Raw genomic sequence first — 23,143 nt, 5'->3', positions numbered from 1 at the left:
TTTTATTCTTTAATTTTTGTTTGTAGATCCTTTTAAAAAAATATTAATTTAAAAAATTTCTGCAACATTCCCACTTCCCTGAAGGGGATATAACCCGTTCGCCGCACATAAAAACCTACAAAAAGTTGCGGAAACACCAGCCTGTTAATATTTTTCTACAAAAATTCCACATTGTTTTAACCAAATGTTGTGGAATTGTTAGATAGTTTTTTTTGTTCATCTTCTTCTTCTTCTTTTTGTTAATAGTGTCAAGTCACCATATTGTTGTTACCAAAAACGGCTAAAGTTAAAGAGAACCACCCCTCCCTTCCAAAAAAAAAAACTATGGCAAAAGTTAACGGAAATTGTTAAAACTAACAGAAAAAAATTCAAATCAGAATTTTTTGAGTTTGAATCTTTATTCTCAACCAAAAAAGACAAGATTTTATTTCAATACCAATGATTATTTATTCTCACTACCTTATCCACCCGGTCTCCATCCTCCAGTTTCCACTCCCCATCCCACCAGTTACTATTAACTCCGTTACAATTGTCAAAAAGTAATCGCAACAATGATGGTCTTTCTCCAAAGCCAGAAATCATTCGAAACCACCCCTCGCCCACCACAGAAATCCAAAGGAGAAGTAGCTCCCAAAGTTAAAGTTCCAACCATTTTTCCAGTTCCTTTCCTTCGATGCTGACTTCTCGAAAAATAGAAACCCAACAGAAAAAATGCAAAGTTACCACAATGAGTTTTTTTCTCGCCTGTCCGATGTTTTTGGAATAATGAAGAGACAAAACTTTTCTGAAGGCTTGTAATTTTTGTTTAGCAAAGTTTTTGCTTTTTTGTTATTGTTGTCTTTTTTTGTTATTTCACACTCGTTACTGATGTTCAATTTTGTTGGCGTTGTTGTTGGGTTTTTTCTTTTGTTCTTCGTAGTTGCATTTGTTCGCTTGTTTTAGCCTTTTGTTAAAAAAAAAAATAATACAGTAGGGGACAGCTTGGTGGTTACGAGTTAAAGGAACAAATTCCAAGGCATAGCCGAGGTTCTTTAAAATGTCTAATTTTTTTTAAGATTTAAGATGATTGTAGGTGTACTAATGAATCCTAGGTGAGCAATGGGCCATTGGTAAGCTAGTGAACCATAAGTGAGCCAGCATAGGTGAAGCATAGGTGAGCTGATGAACCATAGATGAGCTAGTAAACAATAAACAACCTATTGAACCACAATAGGTGAGCTGGTGAAGCATAGGTGAGGTAGTGAGGCAAAGGTGAGTACATCATATGTGAGCCAGTGAGCCATAGATGAACTCTTGAACCATAGATGAGCTGCTGAATCATAACTGAGCTAGTGAAATCTATGGGAGCTAGTGACCTAGTGAACCATAGGTAAGCTGGTGAACCATTGGTGAGTCCTTGGTGAGCTGGAGAAGCATTGCTTAGCATGTTAACCATTGATGAGCTGGTGAACCATAGACCATTGGAGAGCCGTTGAACTGTTGGTGAGCTGCTAAACCGTTAGTGAGCTGGTGAACCATTGATAAGCCAGTGAACAAAAGGTAAGCTGGAGAACCATTGGTTAGCTGGTTAACCATAGGTGAGCTGGTGAACCATAGGTGAGCTGGTGAACCATAGTTGAGCTGGTGAACCATAGATGAGCTTGTGAACCATAGGTGAGCTGGTGAACCATGGGTGAGCTGGTGAACCATAGGTGAGCTGGTGAACCATAGGTGAGCTGGTGAACCATAGGTGAGCTGGTGAACCATAGGTGAGCTGGTGAACCATAGGTGAGCTGGTGAACCATAGGTGAGCTGGTGAACCATAGGTGAGCTGGTGAACCATAGGTGAGCTGGTGAACCATAGGTAGGCTGGTGAACCATAGGTGAGCTGGTGAACCATAGGTGAGCTGATGAACCATAGGTGAGCTCGTGAACAATAGGTGATCTGGTGAACCATAGGTGAGCTGGTGAACCATAGGTGTGCTGGTGAACAATATGAACCATGAGCATTGGAAAGCCGTTGACCCGGTAGTGAGCTGCTGAACCATTGGCGAACCATTGTTGACCTGAAGAACCATTGATAAGCTGGAGAATTATTGGTGAGCTGCTGAACCATTGGTGAGTTAGCGAATCATTGGTGGGCTGGTGAACCATTGATGAACTAGTAAACCACTGTTGAAGCTGTGAATCTTTGGTGAGCTGGTGAACCATATATTATCTTGTGAAGCATAGATGAGCTAGTGAAGCAGAGGAGTGCTAGTGTACTTTAAGTAAACTTTTGAGCCACTGCTAGCTAATGAACCGAAAGTGTGCAGGTGAACCATAGGGGATTTAGGAATCCATAGGTAAGCTAGGGAACTATAGGTGAGCTAGGGAACCATTGGTAAACTAGGGAACCCTAGGTGAGCTGGTGAATTAGAGGTGCGCCATAGATGAGAGAGGGAATCATAAATGAAAGAGGGAATCATAGATGAGACAGGGAATCATAGGTGAACTAGTGAAAAATAGTCGAACCTTAGGTGAGCTAGGGAACCTTAGTTAACATAGACACCCATAGATGAGGCAATGAACCATAGGAGAGGCAGTAAATCGATATTGGTTTAAGTTTCAGGCTAGTCCCCATAGAGCGGTACCACCCAATATTCGGTATTTTGTGAAGCTTGTTTGAAGCAAATTTGCTAAATTTTTATATATATTGGATTCTAACTGAATAGAAAATCTTCAAAAAAAAAAAAAAAAATATATATATATATATATATATATATATAAATATTGGTACATGTTTCCGGGTAGCCCCCATATAACGTTAAATCCCAAATTGTTTATATGTTGGGGAATTTGGGAACGTCGTTCAACCAAATTTGCTGTAGTTTTATATTTTGGATTTTCAATGTATAGAAAATCTCCCTACCAAAAAAATTTAAATTTTTGAAACCATTGTTCGGTATATTGGTGGGCTTGGGCGCGCGTTTGAAGCAAATGTGCTGTAATTTGATATATCAGATTCTCTCTGGGTAGAAATTTTTTTTACGAAAAATTATCAGTATTGGTCCATGTTTCTGGGTAGCCCCCAATACAACGCTTAATCCGAAAATTTCGATATTTTCGGGAGTTTGAGTACAAAATTCGACCCAAGTGCCTGTAATTTTATATTTTGTATTCTCATTGAGTAAAAAATCTATCTTTCAAAAAAAAAAATAATAATAATAAACAAATTAATATTCGCCTAAATTTCCGGATAGTTCCCATAGAGCGCTACCACACAATATTCCATATTTTGAGGGGTTTGGGCACAATTTTTAATAGAATTTGCTCTTAATAGATTTTTCAGGTTCTCATGGGGTACCAAATCTTCGTACCAAATATTATCCATATCGGCTTACGATATTGCCCTCATATAAAGGTCCCGCCCGATTTTCGGTATTTTGAAGGTTTTAGTCGCCTTTTCCTATCGATGTGACTGTAATTAATTATAAGGAGTTCTTGAAGGCTGACATTCATATATAAAGAAAATAATCAATATCGGTCAATTTTTGGAAATTGCCTCCATATAAGAATGGCGCCCAACCTTCATTATTTCGAGGGGTTTTGACGCATTTTCCAAACGATAGGGGCTTTAATTTGTTACAAAAGGTTTCTTGAAGGCTGGTATAAATTTCAATATTGATACAGAGAAAATTATCAATTCAGGTCCATGTTCCGGCAGGGACCCCATTTAAGAATGGAGCTCAATTTTCGTTATTTTTAGTATATTAGCTGGATTTTCCAATCGAAGTAACTGTAGCCTGTCATAAAGCTTTCAGAAAATGATCAACACAGGCGTATATTTTGACATAACCCGCATAGAATGGTGGCAACCAACCTTCGATATTTCGAGGATTCTCGATGGATTTTTAAAATCGAAAGGGCTGTGATGGGGCATTTCGGGGTTTTAGATGCTGACTTAAATCTATGCAGAATATTATGAATTCAGGTTAATGTTTCGATAGGTCTCCCATATAAGGATGGCGCCCAATTTTCGTTATTTTTAGGATTTTTAACACATTTTCCAACCAAAAGGACTGTAATTTAGTATTAAGGGTTTTGGAGGCTGGAATACCACTTTGTAAGAGTAGAGATCGATGTTTTGACATGGCTCCCCCATATAAAGGTTTTATACAACCAAAAGAACAGCAAATTGGCCTGTCGGGGTTTTGGAGGCAGCTTTTATATCTACGCAAAAAATGACGCTATAGGTCAATTTTTTGTCACAGCCTCCCATATTAAGGTCACTACCCATTTTTGGTATGTTAAAGGTCTTAACCGCACTTTCAAACCGACAGGGCTGATATTTTCCAATCTGGATTCTGGGAAACATTTGAAGATAGCTATATAAAGGACTCGAGACATTTTTATACCCCTCACCACACTGTTCCACAGGGTATACATATGTTTGTAACAGCCAAAAGGAAACGAGATAGACCCATAGTTCGTTTTGAGAATATGCATAGAATCACTATCTGAGCCAATGTATGCATATATGTTTTTGTCCGATTTTAGGTAAATATTGCACCAAAGTTCCTTTTTATACCCTCCACCATAGTATAGAGGGTATATTAATTTTGTTTTTCCGTTTGTAACTCATCGAAATACTCATCTCCGACCCTATAAAGTATATATATTCTTGATCAGCGTAAAATTCTATGACGATATAGTCATGTCCGTCTGTCGGTTGTAATCACTCTAGCGTCTAAACGAATGGAGATAGATCGCCAAAAATTTTGCATAGAGTCGTCTTTTGTCTGTAGGCAGGTCAAGTTCGAAGATGGGATTTATCGGTCCACGTTTAGGCATAGCTCCCATATAACAGTACCCCCCAATTTTCGGTATTTTGGTCCATTTTTTTCGGATAGCCCCCATATATGGGTACCCCCAGTTTTCGGTATTTTGGGGTTCTTGAGCGCGTTTTTCAACCGAATTTGTTGCAAATTGGTATTTTGTAGTCGTATATGGTACCAAATCTCCCTACCAAAAATTATAAATATTCGCCCCCATTTTGGGGTAGTCCCCATATAACCCCCTTTTTTATTTTAAAATGGTTATCTGATTTGTTCTGCGTTTTGAGTTTGGTTCTAAGACTCTGATGAAATCATTTCACCTGCGGAGGATATCGAGATAAAAAAGTACAACGTAAGGTTCGATAATGAACTATAACCCGCATTAAGACCTAGTCCCTGTATGGAGGTTCCAGACAAAGTGGACCGATATTCCCCATCTTCGAATTTAAACAAAGATTGGAAGAAATAATAAGATGGACAAAGTTTGGATGAAATCTAAATTTTTTGAAGCGCATTTGGTCCAATCGATCGAATCGATATTTCAATTAGCCACAGTGTATAATTATCCATTAAAAATTACTGAATTCTTTATTAGGGTTTACATAATCCTTTTTTAGAAATGTCGGTATAGGTCCACTTTTTGGTATGTTCCCATTATTTCCATTTCTAGTACCTGTCAGTATATCTATGGTGGAGGGTATCCAAAGTTCGGCCCGGCCGAACTTAACGCTTTTTCACTTGTTATCCTTCGATTTGCACGAAATTTGGTATATCGTACTGAATTGAGTATAGAATAATGAGAGGTAAGTTTCGTGAAAATCGGTTCAGATTTAGATATAGCTCCCATATATATTTTCATCCGATTTAATGCAAATGGTGCACCAAAAACCCAATATATCTGTCGATTTGTTCAAAATTTGGCATAGCGCACTGAATGGATTCTAGAATAATGGGTGCAAAGTTTTGGAGAAAATCGGTTTAGATTTAGATATTGCTGCCATATATATTTTTGTTCGATTTTATGGAAATGGTGTACCAAAAATCCCTATATTTCTTTCGACTTGCACGAAATTTTGCATAGCGTACTGAATTGAGCCTTGAATTATGTGTTTTAATTTTCGTGAAAATCGGTTCAGATTTACTTTTGAACATTCCTAACTGGTTTCATTTTTCTTCTTTTTATTTTTATACCCTCCACCATAGTATGGAGGGTATATTAGTTTTGTTTTTCCGTTTGTAACGCATCGAAATAATCATTTCCGACCCTATAAAGTATATATATTCTTGATCAGCGTAAAATTCTATGACGATCTAAGCATGTCCGTCTGTCCGTCTGTCCGTCTGTCCGTCTGTCTGTCTGTCTGTCCGTCTGTCTGTTGTAATCACTCTAGCGTCTAAACGAATTGAGATAGATCGCCAAAATTTTGCATAGAGTCGTCTTTTGTCTGCAGGCAGGTCAAGTTCGAAGATGGGCTTCATCGGTCCACGTTTAGGCATAGCTCCCATATAAGGGTACCCCCCAATTTTCGGTATTTTGAGGTTCTTGAGCGCGTTTTTCAACTGAATTCGCTCAAATTTGGTATATTGAGTTCTTATTGGGTAGCAAATCTTTCCACTGAAAATTATAAATATGGGTCCATATTTTCGGATAGCCCCCATATAAGGGTACCCCCAATTTTGAGGTATTTTGGGGGGTTTGATCGCATTTTTCGACCGAATTCGCTGAAATTCGGTACTTTGAGTTCTTATTGGGTAGCAAATCTCTATACGAAAAATTATAAATATAGGTCAATTTTTTCGGGTAGCCCCCATATAGGGTACCCCCCAATTTTCGGTATTTTAGGGATCTTGAGCGCGGTTTTCAACCAAATTCGCTGAAATTTGGTACATTGGGTTTTTATAGGGTACCAAATTTCCCCACTAAAAATTATAAATATAGGTCCACTTTTTCCGGTAGCCCCCATATAAGGGTACCCCCAAATTTTCGCTATTTTGAAGTTCTTGAGCACGTTTTTCAACCGAATTCCCTGAAATTTGGTATTTTGTAGTCGTATATGGTAACAAATTTCCCTACAAAAAATTATTAATATGTACCCCCTTTTTGGGGTAGTCCCTATATAACCCCCTTTTTTATATTAAAATAGTTATGCAATCTGTTCCGCGTTTTGGGGTGGTTCTAAGACTCTGTTGTAATCATATCACCTGCGGAGGATATCGAGATTAAAAACTAGAACGTAAGGTTCAATAATGAACTATATATGAACTATAACCCGTATTTAGACCTAGCCCCTGTGTGGGAGGTACCAGAAGGAGTGGACCGATATTCCCCATCTTCAAACTTGAAGTAAGTTTGGAAGAAATTATAAGATGGCCAAAGTTTGGATGAAATCAAAATTTTCTGAAACAAATTTGGTCCAAAGAATCATGGGGTCTAGAACCATTTTAACCGTGTAAAAGTGTATACACCCTCATTATCCATTAAAAATTTCTGAAATTTGTTTTATAGTTTACATTGTGTTTTACATAACTGGTATGTGGAAATGTCGATATATGTTCACTTTTTTATTTTCCCTATATTTTCATTTTAAGTACCTGTCAGTATATCTATGGTGGAGGGTATCCAAAGTTCGGCCCGGCCGAACTTAACGCTTTTTCACTTGTTCTTCTTTTATGATATATTGACAACACTGTTCCCCCAAAATAATAATTAAATATTAACATTTTTTCTCAACACACCCACATATGCGTATATTATATTGGCACACGATTGATATCCAAATTACTTCATTGCTAATAATTCAAAAAACGAGAAAAATAGAAAAAATCGGAAAGTCGTAATCAAAAAAAAAAAAAAAAAAACCAAAAATTCTAATTAGTCACGGTTCAATGGCCAAATAGAAAATAAACTCGAGGTGAAAATCATTAGTTGATAACGAAAAACTCAACAATGTACAACCAACCCCCATTTTGAGAACAAAATAAAAATTTTAAAACCAAAAAAAGGAGAAATGATTTGTAAAACCACTTTATTATGTCATTTAATAATAATCGTAACTGTCATCCTAAAGGGCCATCTAGCTAAGGTAAGGGTAAATTTTTTTAATTTTTATTTTTTTATATAAATTTATTATTTTTTTCATTTAGAGATCCGGCAAAAGTTTCTATTTCTATAGCTATAAAGTGGAATTCGACAGCACCTATATACAGGACCATCGCATAAATCTGCGAAATACTTCGATTGATGTTCTTTTGAATATTGCCCAAGATTATCCTTGGGATCCATGGCTGATGACAGCCTTTTCGGTTAAGGATCGTAAAACGGATAATTTCCGTAAGCTGATACATTACGATGTCAATGTTTGCAGTATTTTGGGACGGGCTGATAATAACCTGATAACGGTGTGGATACAAAATTTTTTGAAATTTGGAAATCTGCCGAAAAGTTGTCCGATTAAGAAGGTGAGCAAATTTTTGTTAATAATTTGTATTTATTTATTTTTTTTTCATTCGTATTTCTTTTGCTAGGGCAACTATTCATGGTATAAATTGCGACCGGAGAAAGTTTCCATTCCTGATGTCTTTCCCTCAGCAGAATATAAAATGCAAATCGATACGTATTTTCGCAAGGGCAAGGAACGTCAATCGGTGGATAATTTAACGGTGGTGGGCGTACTGAAGTAGTAAAAAATATTTTTGAAATATTTTTTTTTATTGTGTGCATAAATAAAGAAAGGGGAAAGAAGAAATGGTTCGAAACTTTTATATGGGAGATATGTCAAAGCAAAGATCTCTAGATCGGACGAAAATATATATGGATCTATATTTAACTCTAAACCGATTTTCACGAAACTTAATTCGGAACACGGGACCAAATTTCGTGCAAATCAAAAGAAATATAGGTGCTGTGGTGCACCATTTACTAAAAATCGGACGAAAATATATATATGGGAGCTATATCTAAATCTGAACCGATTTTTTCGCAATTTCAATGGGGTTTGTCCCTGGGCCGAATAAATGGGCTGTGCCATATCCCATTCAATTCGAATCAAAAATGCGACCTGTACTATGTTTACAATTTAACATGGACAGACAGACGGACGGACATGCATAAATCGACTTAGAAAGTGATTCTATGCATATTCTCAAAAGGAACCATGTGTATATCTCGTTTCCTTTTGCCTGTTGCAAACATATGCACAAAGACATAATACCCTGTACCACAGTGTGGTGAAGGGTATAATTATCTTTCGTTCACTGTAGACTCACGTTCCTATGGAAGCTTCCTGAAGGGTATAATTATCTTTCGTTCACTGTAGACTCACGTTCCTATGGAAGCTTCCTTCTATTAACGGACTGCAGAGGGCTCCTTTTATCAACCGGCTTATAAAAGGTTTTTTTTCCATTCGACCTTATAAGGATCCTTGAGTCATACGGCCTAAAGAAAAATTATTTCTATTATTTAGCCTTATTAAGGCTCCGACGTATTCAAGGTCGTATAGATCGAACGATAAATGAATCTTCTATTTTACAACTGATAGAAGGAACCGAACGTATGGAGCCTCCTGATGGAAGTAATTTTCTATAGGCCTCCTGAAGCCCGATAGAAGAAGCCCTTCTATAGGCCGTCCTTATAAATGGCGACTGACTGAATAGACCTTCTGTGAGCCGACTGAAGACATGGTCGACTTAGAGAAGGAGTCTGCTATAGGATAGCGGATAGAAGAAGCCTCTGTAGATCGACTGATACAACACAACTTCTATGCGCGACTGATAAATGGAGCCTCCTATAGGTCGACAAACTGAATGTGCCTTCTTTAGGCCGACTGATAGATGGACACAGTTGTGGGTCGCTTAAAAGAGGGAGCCTTTTATAGAAAGGACCTTCTATAGTCAGACTGATTGAAAAGTGCCTCTATAGACCAAAAATTGGAGAAACCTTTCTATAAGAAGCTAATGGGGCACTCTTCTAGATGCCGACTGATAAGGGAATTTTTTGTAGGACTACTGATATAAGAAACCGGTTAATGGGAAATAACGTCTACTTACCGAAAGATGTAGGCAAAATGATCGACGAAAACTTTTAAAGGCCGGAAGATAATTAGATAAATAGAGTCTGTTTGTATCAGTCGAAGTAGCCTACATTTTTCAGTCCTCCATCTATTATCCTTTTATCAGTCGGTATATAAGAGGACCAGACCAGTTTTTCAGTCACCTATAGAAGGATGTTTATATCATTCGGCCTATGGAAGACTCCTTCTAACAGCCGACATATAGAAGGCTCTTTTTATTAGTCATCTTATATAGGGTTCTTCTAGCAGTCGGGCTTTAGAAGCCACCACTATCAATCTGTCTATAGACAGGCTCCTTCTATCAATCGTCTATAAGAACCTGCTTCTTTAAATCGCCAATGGGAGGCTGTATCTATCAGTCGCCTATAGAATGGTCCTTCTTTGAATCTCCCAACGGACGGCTCCTTCTATCAGTCGCCTATAGGAGATTGCTTCTATCAATCGCCATTGGGAGGCTGCTTTTATCAATCGCCAATAGAATGATCCTTCTTTCAATCTCCCAACGGAAGGCTCTTTCTATCAGTTGCCTAAAGAAGGCCCATCTATCAGAAGATTCTTCTATTAGTCTAAGGCTCCTGTTTTCGGTTGGCCTATAGAAGGCTACAATCAAGCTACAGAAGACTCTTTCTAGAAGTCAATCATAGAAGGCTCTCTCTCTATCCGTCACCTATGAAAATCACATTTCATCATATAAAATACTCATTATCTTCGATTAATTTATTTTCAATTATCCATATTTTTGTTTCATTTCGAAAATTTTCCATTCAGAATAATTTGAAAAATGTTGGCAGATCAATGACCGATAATTTCCTGAAATCAGAGATACAATTTAAATTTGCATTTCAAAACCAAGCAGATTACAATAATTTTCCCCAATTCTTCATTACTTACCTTCCAATATTCCGAACGGACACAACAAAAATGTCCATCGACATTCTAAAATTCGTATTTGTCATACTTTTATCCTCCTCCTTGCGCACTGTTTCCTCCAATTCGAAATCCTATTCCTATGTGTCAGCTGATGCACAATATAAACACAATTTCTTTTCCGAATTGAGTATAATAGCCCGTAATGGTTCCATGGACATTGTAGTGAAAACCCTCAAAGATTTCACTTCCGATCCATGGGTTAGTGTATTGGTGGTAATGCGTCCATCGAAAAATGCCAAAAATCGTACCCTACTGCACTACGACATCAATGTGTGTAAAATTCTAGGTAAGCAGGCTACTAATTTTATTTCGACATGGTTACAGAATTACTTTCGCCTGGGTAATATGCCCTCAGAGTGCCCGATTAAGAAGGTAAGGGGGAAGAGGATGCACATTTTTATTAATAATAAAACATTTTAATAAAAAAAAATATTTGCTTTTATAGGGAAATTATTCATGGTGTAATCTACGACCGGATATGTTGAAGATGCCTTTGTTCTTCTCCAAGGGTCAATATATTGCCCATACCAGTTTGTATTTTAGGAAAAGGAAAACAATAGATTCGCTGGCTAATATTACGACGGTGATGGAAGTTAAATGAGGACTAGAGGAGGAGGAGGAGCTCTTGGGTATATTTTTTTATACCTGGGGTATAGAATTATTATTAGGGGATTTCGGGACTATTTATTTTTAAAACAACTGCAATAAATTGTTTATTTCCTTTAAGATTCCCCTAGGAGATTTATTGATGAGGATTTCTATAAACCGACTTATAGAAGAAATATTTCAAATATGACTGATATAAGGAGCCCTTTATAGGGCTTCTGCAGGACTTTATAGACTTCTGCAGGATAACTGGTAGAAGGAGCCTCCTATAGGTCGTCAATAAGAAGAAACATTCCATATATCGACTCATCGAGGAGGGAGCTACATAGACCGACTGATAGAAGAGGTGCTACCTAGGAGGTGCTAAGGGATATATTTTTGAAACCATTGATAGAACGAGAATTTAATTTGACCCACTGATAAGAATAACGCTCTGCTCTGGTCAACTTATTAAAATATAAAATACAATAAAAATATAATTTTCTATAAGTCAACAGATATAAGGTACCGAATTTTTAGGCCCTCTGAGCCTTCCTTAAACGAGCCTTCCATAGGTCGAAGAATGAAAGGGGGTTTCTATAGCAGATTGATAGATGAAGCCTTTTTATAGGCCGTCTAATAAGTTCGACTGCCTTATATAGGCCTTTTTTAAGACGACTGACTTAAGGGGCCTTCTACAAAACGACAATAGGCCGACATGTATATATGGGGATAGTTATCGGTCGACTTAGAGAAGGTGCCTCCCATAGGATAGGACATAGAAGAAGCCTCTGTAGATACAACTGATACAACACAACTTCTATGCGCCACTGATAAATGGAGCCTCCTATGAGTCGACTAACTGAATGTGCCTTCTTAAGGCCGACTGATAGATGGACACAGTTGCGGATCGACTAAGAAAATGAGTCTCATGTAGGCTACTTAATAGAAAAACCTACTATAGGCCGCTTTATATGCATGATCTTCAATAGTCAGACTGATAGAAACGTGCTTCTATAGATCGATTGATAGAAGGAACTTAAGAGAAGCAGTCTTCTAGACGCTGACTAATAAAGACACTTTTTGTAGGAAGGAACTGATTAATGTCTATTGACAGAAAGATAGCAGGTGTCTTATATAGGCAGAATGATCGACGAAACCTTCTACAGGCCGAAACAAAGAAGGATATTTCTATAGGTCACATAATAGAAAAAAAAATTATACCCCGACTGATGTAATGTTGGTTGGAAGATGAAACTTCCAAAGAATTATCCTTTTTAAGCCGATTGAAGATCCTGCTATAGAACGACTGATAGAAGGAACCTTCCCTAAAATGGCAAAAAGAAAGAGCCTTCTTTAGTCGACTGTCAGACTAAACCCTCTATAATCAAACTATCAGAAGGTGTCTTCCATAAAACACTGCTGGACGCAATATTCTATTGACGATTGATAAACGGATTTTTCTATATGCGGACTCCATCTATGCAACGACTCAAAGAAGTAGCCTTATATAGGCCTATTAATAGAAGCAAATTTATAAGAAAGGTCTTCTATTGACCGATTAATAAAGGGTGCCTGATTGAACGAACCGACCTTTTATATGTGTCTTCTATAGTCTGTCTATGACGGAGACAGCCTTTTATAGCCCTTCTCCTATATTTCCTCCTATAGGCCTTTCTATAAGTCGGCCTATAGGAGGAAATATAGAAGGAGCCTTATGTATGTTGACTGCTAATATGATACTTCAATAGGGTGGCCTACTATATTCCGACTAATAGAATTATACATATTAAGGCCTCCTATAGGTTGACGGATGGAAGGAGATTTATATAGGCCTACTGATTAAAGGAGTCTCTCATAGCTGTACTGAAATTCTGATCCTTCTATAATCAAACTGACTCACTGACAGATGGAAGGAGTTCTCTATAGGCCTACTTATTGAAGGGGTCTTCCGACTAATATTTTAAGCCTTTCAAAGTCAAACTGCCAGAAGGAACACTCCATTACTGACTGCTAGACTTAACCTTCTATAGGCGATTGGTAAGCGCAGTCTTCTATAGGCCGACTACTTCTGTAAACCGACTCATTTAAGGAGCTTGTACGGGCCTATTCATAGTTGGGGTATCCTATTGACCAACTGAAAATAAGAGCCTTCTATAGACCGCCAGAAAGAGGGAGCTTTCTATAATAGAATAATCACTTTATAGGCCGGCTGCTAGAAAGAGCATTGTACACATTACCAGATAGTGGAAACTCCATAGATCGGCTGACAGATGGAGAACCGACTATAAGAGAGAGAATAGAAGAATATTTTTTCTAGAACCATCACCCATCATAAGATAATAACTTTTAAAATATATCCCTGGATGAAAGGAGTTCAATGTTAGAACCTTGTCTCGAGCTTTCTATAGGATGATAGACAGAAGATGCCTTCCAGTGAGGATCGTCTAGCAGATGACTGTTAAAAATTGAATTACAATACGTTATACGACGTTTAAAAATAAAACTCCTTAGAGGTTGAAGGTGAAGAAGAAGGTGCAGCCTTCTTTCAATTTCCTTTTTTTATTGCTTTGATATTTTTTTTCTTACTTTTTCTCAATAATTACGGTAAGATTTGCCAAAGATATTTTCGGCCTCTTCTGGCGAAAATACAAGTCCATATTGACAAAATATTGACCCTTGGCAAAGAATGTTGGGATATTTAACATTTCCGGACGCATGCCACACCATGTATAATTACCCTATGGAAGGGGAAAATTTTAATTATTACCAATACTACTTTCACATAAACTCACACTCACCTTCTTGATGGGACACTTCGAGGGTATTGTACCATGTTTAAAGATATTCTGCACCCATATCGAAACCAAACTTCGTTCGTTGTGATCCAATAATTTACACATATTTACATTGTACTGTAACAGCTTGCGATGGCCCGCCGTTTTATTCGACCCACCCATTGAAACAGCAAAATTGATCCATGGATCCTGTGGCAAATCGTGTGTGATATTCATCAAAATGTCCAATGATCCATTGTGGGCCAACAGGCGAAATTCTTTAAAATATGCGTGATGAAATTTCGCATTACCGGAAGTGAATACAATTTGTTGGCTAACAACTATTGTGATTGATAGGCAAATTGCCAGGGCAAATATTGTATATGCGAAATGAAAGTAGTTATCAGATCTAGACCACATTTCGGTATAGTTGGTTGAATAGTTCAAAGAAAATCAACTAAGCGAATATTTTCCATTGATTGGTAAATAGGCGAGGCTTTTAAAATAGAGCAATTAAATGTAATTAAATATTTTTAATGATTTAAATTTAAATTCTGATTAGTTTTGGGCGAATATTAATTTAGAAAAATCATTTAAATGTTTCAATCAATTCGAATCCAATATTTCAAAGTAGCCAAATGTGGGGCGTTTTTAAAATAAATATTTTTAAAAGCAACAATAGGACGTAGATTTATAAAAAATATTTTGTCAACGGCTTTGTTGGATTCTTTGAAGAAATATTTTTTATAAATCCACGCCTTGTAGGATTTATAAAAAATATTTTTTGGTCTTAAAAAATATATATTTTTTTAATCTTTGCCTTGTCGGTGCTTGGAAAAAATTATTTTCTCAAAGTATTTTGCTAATGACCGAATCGCAGCTGACCTTGGTTAGATGACCGATGCATTGTAATTATTTGTAATGGTAATTGTTTGTCTGATTTTTTTTGCACTAGAAAATGAGCCATGATTTGGCTTATTTTTGTAATGGATATTCGATTCTAATTACCTTATAATTGGCTATAAGTATGACCTATTTCAATACAAATGTGGGCATTTTAGGCCACCTATTCTTAGAACGTGAAAATTTTTCGAAGAAGTAAAAATGAATTATAAAATAATTGTTTTACTACTAATAATTTTACCAATTCTGCAGGCCAAAAAGGTAAGGTCCTTTCAACGGAGAAAAAAGTCCTCTAAAAATATGTTTATTATTAGAAATCCCGCTCCGTATCCTTCCTGGATACCCGCAGCGATTTGAATGCAAATTTCATTAAAAATCTCCAAATCAATATCAGCCGACAACGTGACTCAATGAGTATTGGTTTGGAAATTGTTCAAGATCTGACGGATGTTTGGGCCACCGTAGGGGTGGGCCTATGGCAAAAGACCGGCAATAAGTTTCGTGCAATGTTTTCCTATGACATTGATTTGTGTGAGACCCTTTTGCGGCTGAAATCGCCCAAGATACAATTGCTAAATAAGTGGATTGTGAATTTCTTGAAGTATGGCAATCTATCGAGTCAGTGTCCTTTTTTCAGGGTAAGATGGAGGATATTTTTTGGAGACAAACACTTTTTTTTATTTTTTTTTAAAATATTTTTTCGTAGAGTTCTTATTATTTTAGCAATTTGAAAGTGGACAAGGACAGCATACCGGATTATGTGCCAAATGGGAAATTTCAAACCTATCTGTCGTTGTATTTGAAGAAGCAGGATGGCTCTAAGGAGGTCATCAATTGCTCTTTTATGACATTTGAATTGAAGTGATGAAAGGAAACACTTTTTTTGAATCGAAATTTAAAGAAAACCTATTTTTAACTCAGGATTTTTTTAATAAAATTTTTTTCAAAGCAACATCAAGGCATGGATTTATAGAAAGAAATTTTCAAAGCAACAACAAGGCGTGGATTTATTAAAAATATCTTTTCAAAAATCCAAGAAGACGTGGATTTATAAAAAATATGTCGGAGGTCCTACAAGCGTGGATTTAAAAAAATATTTTTTCAAGAATCAAGAAGACGTGGATTTATAAAAAAATATCACATAGGTCCTACAAGGCGTGGATTTAAAAAAAATATTTTTTCTAAGGACCTACAAGGCGTGGATTAAAAAAAATATTTTTTTCTAAGGACCTACAAGGCGTGGATTAAAAAATATATTTTTTCTAAAGTCCTACAAGGCGTGGATTAAAAAAAAAATATTTTTTCTAAGGTCCATATTAGTATTTTTCTAAGGTCCATATTAGTATTTTTCTAAGGTCCTACAAGGCGTGGATTTAAAAAAATATTTTTCTAAGGTCCATATTAGTATTTTTCTAAGGTCCTACAAGGCGGGGATTAAAAAAAATATTTTTTCTAAGGTCCTACAAGGCGTGGATTAAAAAAAAATATTTTTTCTAAGGTCCTACAAGGCGTGGATTAAAAAAATATTTTTTCTAAGGTCCTACAAGGCGTGGATTTAAAAAAATATATTTTCTAAAGTCCTACAAGGCATGGATTTAAAAAAAATATTTTTTCTAAGGTCCTACAAGGCGTGGATTTAAAAAAATATTTTTTCTAAGGTCCTACAAGGCGTGGATTGAAAAAAAATATTTTTTCTAAGGTCCTACAAGGCGTGGATTTAAAAAAAAAATCTAAAGTCCTACAAGGCGTGGATTTAAAAAAATATTTTTTCTAAGGTCCTACAAGGCGTGGATTGAAAAAAATATTTTTTCTAAGGTCCTACAAGGCGTGGATTTAAAAAAAAATCTAAAGTCCTACAAGGCGTGGATTTAAAAAAATTTTTTTTCTAAGGTCCTACAAGGCGTGGATTTAAAAAAAAATGTTTTCTAAGGTCCTACAAGGAGTGGATTTAAAAAAAATCTAAAGTCCTACAAGGCGTGGATTTAAAAAAAAAATTTTCTAAGGTCCTACAAGGAGTGGATTTAAAAAAAATCTAAAGTCCTACAAGGCGTGGATTTAAAAAAAATCTAAAGTCCTACAAGGCGTGGATTTAAAAAAAATATTTTTTCTTAGATCCTACAAGGCGTGGATTTAAAAAAAATATTTTTTTCTAAGGTCCTACAAGGCGTGGATTTAAAAAAAATAATTTTCCAAGAAGATCAAGAAATATATACATTTTTTAAATCCGGCCCCCGGGCCGCCCCCTTCATACGTCCCTGGCTCTCATATATATTTTCGTCCGATTTAAGGTAAATGGCGCACCAAGATCCCTATATATCTTTCGATTTGCACGAAATTTGGCACAGCGTACTGAATTAGGACTAAAATGATGTGTGTTAAGTTTCCTGAAAATCGGTTCAGATTTAGACATAGCTCCCATATATCTTCGTCCGATTTAAGGTAAATGGTGTACTAAGATCCCTACATATCTTTCGATTTGCACGACATTTGGCACAGCGTACGGAATTAGGCCATGAATGATGTGTGGTATGTTTCGTGAAAACCGGTTCAGATTTAGATATAGCTCCCATATATATCTTCGTCCGATTTAAGGTAAATGGTGTACTAAGATCCCTACATATCTTTCGATTTGCACGACATTTGGCACAGCGTACTGAATTAGGCCTAGAATGATAAGTGCTAAATTTCCTAAAAATCGGTTCAGATTTAGATATAGCTCCCATATATATATATATATATATATTCGTCCGATTTAAGGTAAATGGTGCACCGATGTCGTTATCTTTCGATTTACACGAAATTTGGCATGGCGTACTGAATTGATTCACGAAAATCGGTTCAGGTTTAGATAAAGCTCCCATATATTTTTTCGTCCGATTTTACGTAAATGGTGCACCAAAGTCCCTATATATCTTTCGATTTACAAGAAATTTGGCACAGCGTACTGAAGTAAGTCTAGAACAATGTGTGTTTAATTTCGTAAAATCGGTTCGGATTTAGATATAGCTCTTATATATTTTTTCGTCCGATTTTAGGTAAATAGTGCACCTAAGTTCCTTTATAACCTTCGACAAGCACGAAATTTAGTATAGCGTACTGATTGAGTCTAGAAATATCTGTGTTAAATTTCGTGAAAATCGCTTCAGATTTAGATATATTTTCGTCCGATTTGCACGAAATTCGGCATTGCGTACTGAATTTAGTCTAGAACGATGTATGTTTAATTTCGCAAAAATCGGTTCAGATTTAGATATAACTCCCATATAAATTTTCGTCCGATTTATGGTAAATGGTGCACCAAAGTCCCTATATTTCATTCGATTTGCACGCAATTTTGCATAGTGTACTGAATTGAGTCTAGAATGACTTGTACCGAGTTTCAAGAAAATCGGGACAGTTTTATATATTGCTCCTATATATAATTTGGTCCGATTTAAGGTAAATGGGGCTCCAAGTCCCTATATATCTTTCTATTTTGCACGAAATTTGGCATGGGGTACTGAATTAGGTCCAGAATGATGTGTGCTCAGTTTCGTGTAAATCGGTTCAAATTTAGATATAGCTCCCATATATATTTTCGTTCGATTTAATGAAATTGTGTACTAAAAACCCAATGTTTGGCCGACTGGCACACAATTTTGTACAATTTAAAACCTTACTGGTTTTAAATAATTTAAGGGGCCTCCAATAGGCTTGGTTTTTTAAATAAATTTTTTTAAGGGGTCTGCAATAGGAGTCGATTTTTTGTAATATTTTGAGGGCCTATCAATGTCCTCAAATTTTTTAAAGTGTTAAAAAATCAACCCCATATCGATACATCCTCCCATTTACTGTTTTCCCATTGTCATTTCTTCCTTGCATCTAAATGCATTTGTCGTGTCTATATTTGCGTTACATTTCTATTGCAATGTATGCACCCGCACACACCCATACACAACTTCCTGTTCGTGTGGTGTTATCCTTTTGTTGTGTATGTGTGTTATTGTTGTTCAGCCTGCCTTCTTGCAGAGCATTTGCGAGACAATAGCACGTAATTGTTGTCTACGTGTCTATGTGACAGGTTGGCAAATATTTGACCAATGGCAACAGAATCCGACATTTGTGTTCAATGTGTTTCCAAAGGGCCTATTTGGCTAAGAAGCCTTTAATGCAAAAAAATTCTTAAATTCTCGAAATTGAAAATTTAACCAAAAACGAATCCCTTTTCATTGCTCTCATTTACATGCAAACTTTAACATCCTTTAAGTCAAGCCAACAACAACAAAAGTTACCAACAAAATAATAAACCCAACTACAAAATCCGAACTGGAAGACACCACATCAGAAATAAGGACAAACTTTATCCTGGAGCCATATACAGGAATATATTTTTTTCTGGTGTATGGAAAAAAATGAAAATATTTTCCAACAAATTAAAGGATAAAAAATTGAAAGCAAGTCCTGGAGTTTTTAACAAAAGCACATACACTCATACGTACAATCATATTCCTGTTTTTAACAAAACACACACACAACAAGGATGTTGTGTGTGTGAGCATGATGATGTGTGAGATTGTGTGCTCATTACCGTGTCATTTAAATGTGTGATGACTCCTTTTTTTAAATAATAAAAAAAGTAAAGAAATTTAGATTTTCATTTTGCTACCCCCTCAACTGTTGAGATAATGACGATGATGATGTTCCACATTGAAAAATAGGGAGTGAAAACATTCCTTTTATTTTCATCCTTAATGATGTCACACAATTTATTTCAACAAAATATAAAAATGGGAGATGCGTAATGTTTCTGGTGCTTCTGCATCATCATCTTTTGTTGTGGGAGAAAATTTTTTCCATTAAAGAATTTAATATACTTGTAATAGAAAATATTTAAATAATTCTGGCCTTTTGGATCAACCCAAAAAAAAAATTATTTAAAAAATCCACGCCACTTGGACTTCCCTGAAAAAAATGTTAAAAATTCCACGTCTCTAAAATTATTTAATTATGTCAATTTAAGCAAGTGAAAAGCGTTAAGTTCGGCAGGGCCGAACTTTGGATACCTTCCACCATAGCTGTACTAACAGGTACTTGAAATGATAATATGGGGAACATACCAAAATGTGGACCTATACCGGCATTTCTACAAACCGAGTATGAAAACCAAATAAATTTCGGCAATTTTTGATGGTTGTATACCCTCAGCCTTATGGGTAATGAGGATGTATACACATTGATACGATAAAAATGTGTTTCATCGAAATATTGGTTCTAGACCCCATGTTTCTTTGGACCAAATCCGTTTCAGAAAAGTTAGATTTCATCCAAACTTTGTACATCTTATTATTTCTTCCAAACTTAGTTCAAGTTCGAAGATGGGGAATATCGGTCCACCCCTTCTGGTACCACCCCCACAAAATGGGGGTGCATTGTTGTGGGTTGCACAAAAACATTTGTATGAGTACGTCCCTGGAAGCTATACCTTAAGCAGGACCAATGTTGATTACATCGCTCAGGAATTACCGAACATTTGTGGTTATTATTATATGAGGTACTTTGCCTAATTGATGACTGATATAGCTCTATTTCGAAACTAAAACTTCTGAATCAGAATAATTTTTTTTACGCCATAATATTAAAAAATACTTAAATCGGCAGGTATCATTATATAAGGGCTAGGCCTAAATGCGGCATATATAGTTCATTATCGAACCTTACGTTCTAGTTTTTTTATCTCGATATCCTCCGCAGATGAAATGATTACAACAGAGTTTTAGAACCAAACCCAAAACGCGGAACAAATCAGATAACTATTTTAAAACCTATTAAAACCTATAACTATTATAAACCTGTAAGGAAAGTAGTAAAGTCGGACGGGTCCGACTATATTATACCCTTCACCACTTTGGGTATATTCAACAGATGAATCCAAACAGACTTCGCATTTTTAAAGGACCAGTAAAATGAAATTGGATCAATAAATGTGTCTTTCTGCAACCGATACTAAATTTTTCATTTGGTCAGATATAACCAGTAAGGAAAGTAGTAAAGTCGGACGGGGCCGACTATATGATACCCTTCACCACTATGGGTATATTAAACAGGACTATTAACATGAAATTGGATGAAATATAATATGTTATATTTATCTAAATGTGAACCTACCTAGATCTGTCCATAAAGAATGTAAATCGACTTCAAACAAATATAAATAGGTCATCCGTTGGGCTATGCCTGTACTTCTAGAAAACGCAACTACGTAATTCTATGCTCAATTTTGTACGTTGTGCAAAATTTGATGTCAATCTGACTAACATGAGGAGTTTGATGCCCAATTTACTTGAAATCGGGCGAAAATATATATGGAAGCTCTATCCAAATATTAAGCGATTTCAAACACACTTGTCACAGGTGCGTAAATTACTTAAAATCAATCTATAAGGCAGACATCACTCTAGGCTCAATTCAGTACGTTATGCCAAACCTCGTGCAAATCGAAGGATATATAGGGACTTTGGGGCACCATTTACATGAAATCGGACGAAACTATATATGGGAGCTATATCTAAATCTGGACCGATTTTCACGAAACTTGGCAGACATCACTCTAGGCTCAATTCAGTACGTTATGCCAAATTTCGTGCAAATCGAAGGATATATAGGGACTTTGGGGCACCATTTACATGAAATCGGTCAAAACTATATATGGGAGCTATATCTAAATCTGGACCGATTTTCTTGAAACTTGGCAGACATCACTCTAGGCTTAATTCAGTACGTTATGCCAAATTTTGTGCAAATCGAAGGATATATAGGGACTTTGGGGCACCATTTACATGAAATCGGACGAAACTATATATGGGAGCTATATCTAAATCTGGACCGATTTTCACGAAACTTGGCAGGCATCACGAAACTTGGCAGGCATCATTCTCGGCTCAATTCAGTACGTTATGCCAAATTTCGTGCAAATCGAAAGATATATAGGGACTTTGGGGCACCATTTACATGAAATCGGACGAAACTATATATGGGAGCTATATCTAAATCTGGACCGATTTTCTTGAAACTTGGCAGACATCACTCTAGGATTAATTCAGTACGTTATGCCAAATTTTGTGCAAATCGAAGGATATATAGGGACTTTGGGGCACCATTTACATGAAATCGGACGAAACTATATATGGGAGCTATATCTAAATCTGGACCGATTTTCACGAAATTTGGCAGGCATCATTCTAGACCTAAATGATTAGGCTGTACCAAATTTCGTGCAAATAGAAGGATATATAGGGACCGTTTACATTAAATCGGTTAAATATATATATGGGAGCTATATCTAAATCTGAACCGATTTTTCCCAATTTCAATAGGGTTCGTCCTTGGGCCGCATAAGTGACCTATGCCAAATTTCATTCAAATCGGATCATAAATGCGACCTGTACTTTGTTCACAAAAATACATGGACAGACAGACGGACGGACGGACATGCATAAATCGACTTAAAAAGTGATTCTATGCATATTCTCAAAAGGAACCATGTGTCTATCTCGTTTCCTTTTGCCTGTTACAAACATATGCACAAAGACGTAATACCCTGTACCACAGTGTGGTGAAGGGTATAAAAACTATATCTAAATCAGAACCGATTTCAGGAAACTTAACACACATCATTCTAGACGTAATTCATTACGCTGTGCCAAATTTCGTGCAAATCCAAGAATATGTAGGGATTTGATGCACTATTTACATAAAATCGGACGAAAATATATATGGGAGCTATATCTAAATCTGAACAGATTTTCACGAAACTTATCAATCATCATTCTAGACTTAATTCAGTACGCTATGCCTAATCTCGTGCATATCGAAAGATATTTAGGGACTTTGGCGCACCATTTACCTTAAATCGGACGAAAATATGTATGGAAACTATATCTAAATCTAAACCGATGTTCACGAAACTTAGCAGACATCATTCTATACCTAATTCATTACGCTGGACTTTGGTGCATCATTTACATTAAATCGGACAGAAATATATATGGGAGCTATATCTAAATCTGAACCGATTTTTTTTCCAATTTCATAGGGTTTTTCCATG

General features: G+C 36.3%; 3 protein-coding genes across 3 annotated transcripts; all 3 read left to right on the top strand.

The window, feature by feature from the left end:
- Window positions 1-7,804: 7,804 nt before the first annotated feature.
- On the top strand, window positions 7,805-8,477 carry LOC133337766 (uncharacterized). Its single transcript, XM_061545973.1, has 3 exons — window positions 7,805-7,879; window positions 7,941-8,255; window positions 8,322-8,477. Exons 1-3 carry the CDS (start codon window positions 7,805-7,807, stop codon window positions 8,475-8,477), a joined length of 546 nt encoding a protein of 181 aa, XP_061401957.1.
- Window positions 8,478-10,786: 2,309 nt separating this feature from the next.
- LOC133337765 (uncharacterized) lies at window positions 10,787-11,396 on the top strand. Its single transcript, XM_061545972.1, has 2 exons — window positions 10,787-11,167; window positions 11,241-11,396. The coding sequence occupies exons 1-2, from the start codon at window positions 10,787-10,789 to the stop codon at window positions 11,394-11,396; spliced, it is 537 nt and encodes a 178-aa protein (XP_061401956.1).
- Window positions 11,397-15,261: 3,865 nt separating this feature from the next.
- LOC133337764 (uncharacterized) lies at window positions 15,262-15,925 on the top strand. Its single transcript, XM_061545971.1, has 3 exons — window positions 15,262-15,321; window positions 15,375-15,698; window positions 15,767-15,925. The coding sequence occupies exons 1-3, from the start codon at window positions 15,262-15,264 to the stop codon at window positions 15,923-15,925; spliced, it is 543 nt and encodes a 180-aa protein (XP_061401955.1).
- The last annotated feature ends 7,218 nt before the right edge of the window (window positions 15,926-23,143 follow it).

Source organism: Musca vetustissima, unplaced genomic scaffold (assembly GCF_032173495.1).
Source record: "Musca vetustissima isolate MV318-11 ecotype Yass unplaced genomic scaffold, APGP_CSIRO_Mvet_v1 utg18206, whole genome shotgun sequence".
In the NCBI taxonomy this organism is placed as follows: Eukaryota; Metazoa; Arthropoda; class Insecta; order Diptera; family Muscidae; genus Musca; species Musca vetustissima.
Note: the sequence above shows the minus strand (reverse complement) of the source record. Positions and strands in the feature narration are given on the sequence as shown.

Excerpts from the sequence above, each read along its gene's own strand:
- LOC133337766 (XM_061545973.1), top strand. The coding sequence starts at position 7,805 with ATGATTTGTAAAACCACTTTATTATGTCATTTAATAATAATCGTAACT. Across the intron at positions 7,880-7,940 it reads TAAAGGGCCATCTAGCTAAG|AGATCCGGCAAAAGTTTCTA; the intron begins GTAAGGGTAAAT and ends TTTTTCATTTAG. Across the intron at positions 8,256-8,321 it reads AAAGTTGTCCGATTAAGAAG|GGCAACTATTCATGGTATAA; the intron begins GTGAGCAAATTT and ends TTCTTTTGCTAG.
- LOC133337765 (XM_061545972.1), top strand. The coding sequence starts at position 10,787 with ATGTCCATCGACATTCTAAAATTCGTATTTGTCATACTTTTATCCTCC. Across the intron at positions 11,168-11,240 it reads CAGAGTGCCCGATTAAGAAG|GGAAATTATTCATGGTGTAA; the intron begins GTAAGGGGGAAG and ends TTGCTTTTATAG.
- LOC133337764 (XM_061545971.1), top strand. The coding sequence starts at position 15,262 with ATGAATTATAAAATAATTGTTTTACTACTAATAATTTTACCAATTCTG. Across the intron at positions 15,322-15,374 it reads CAATTCTGCAGGCCAAAAAG|AAATCCCGCTCCGTATCCTT; the intron begins GTAAGGTCCTTT and ends GTTTATTATTAG. Across the intron at positions 15,699-15,766 it reads GTCAGTGTCCTTTTTTCAGG|AGTTCTTATTATTTTAGCAA; the intron begins GTAAGATGGAGG and ends ATTTTTTCGTAG.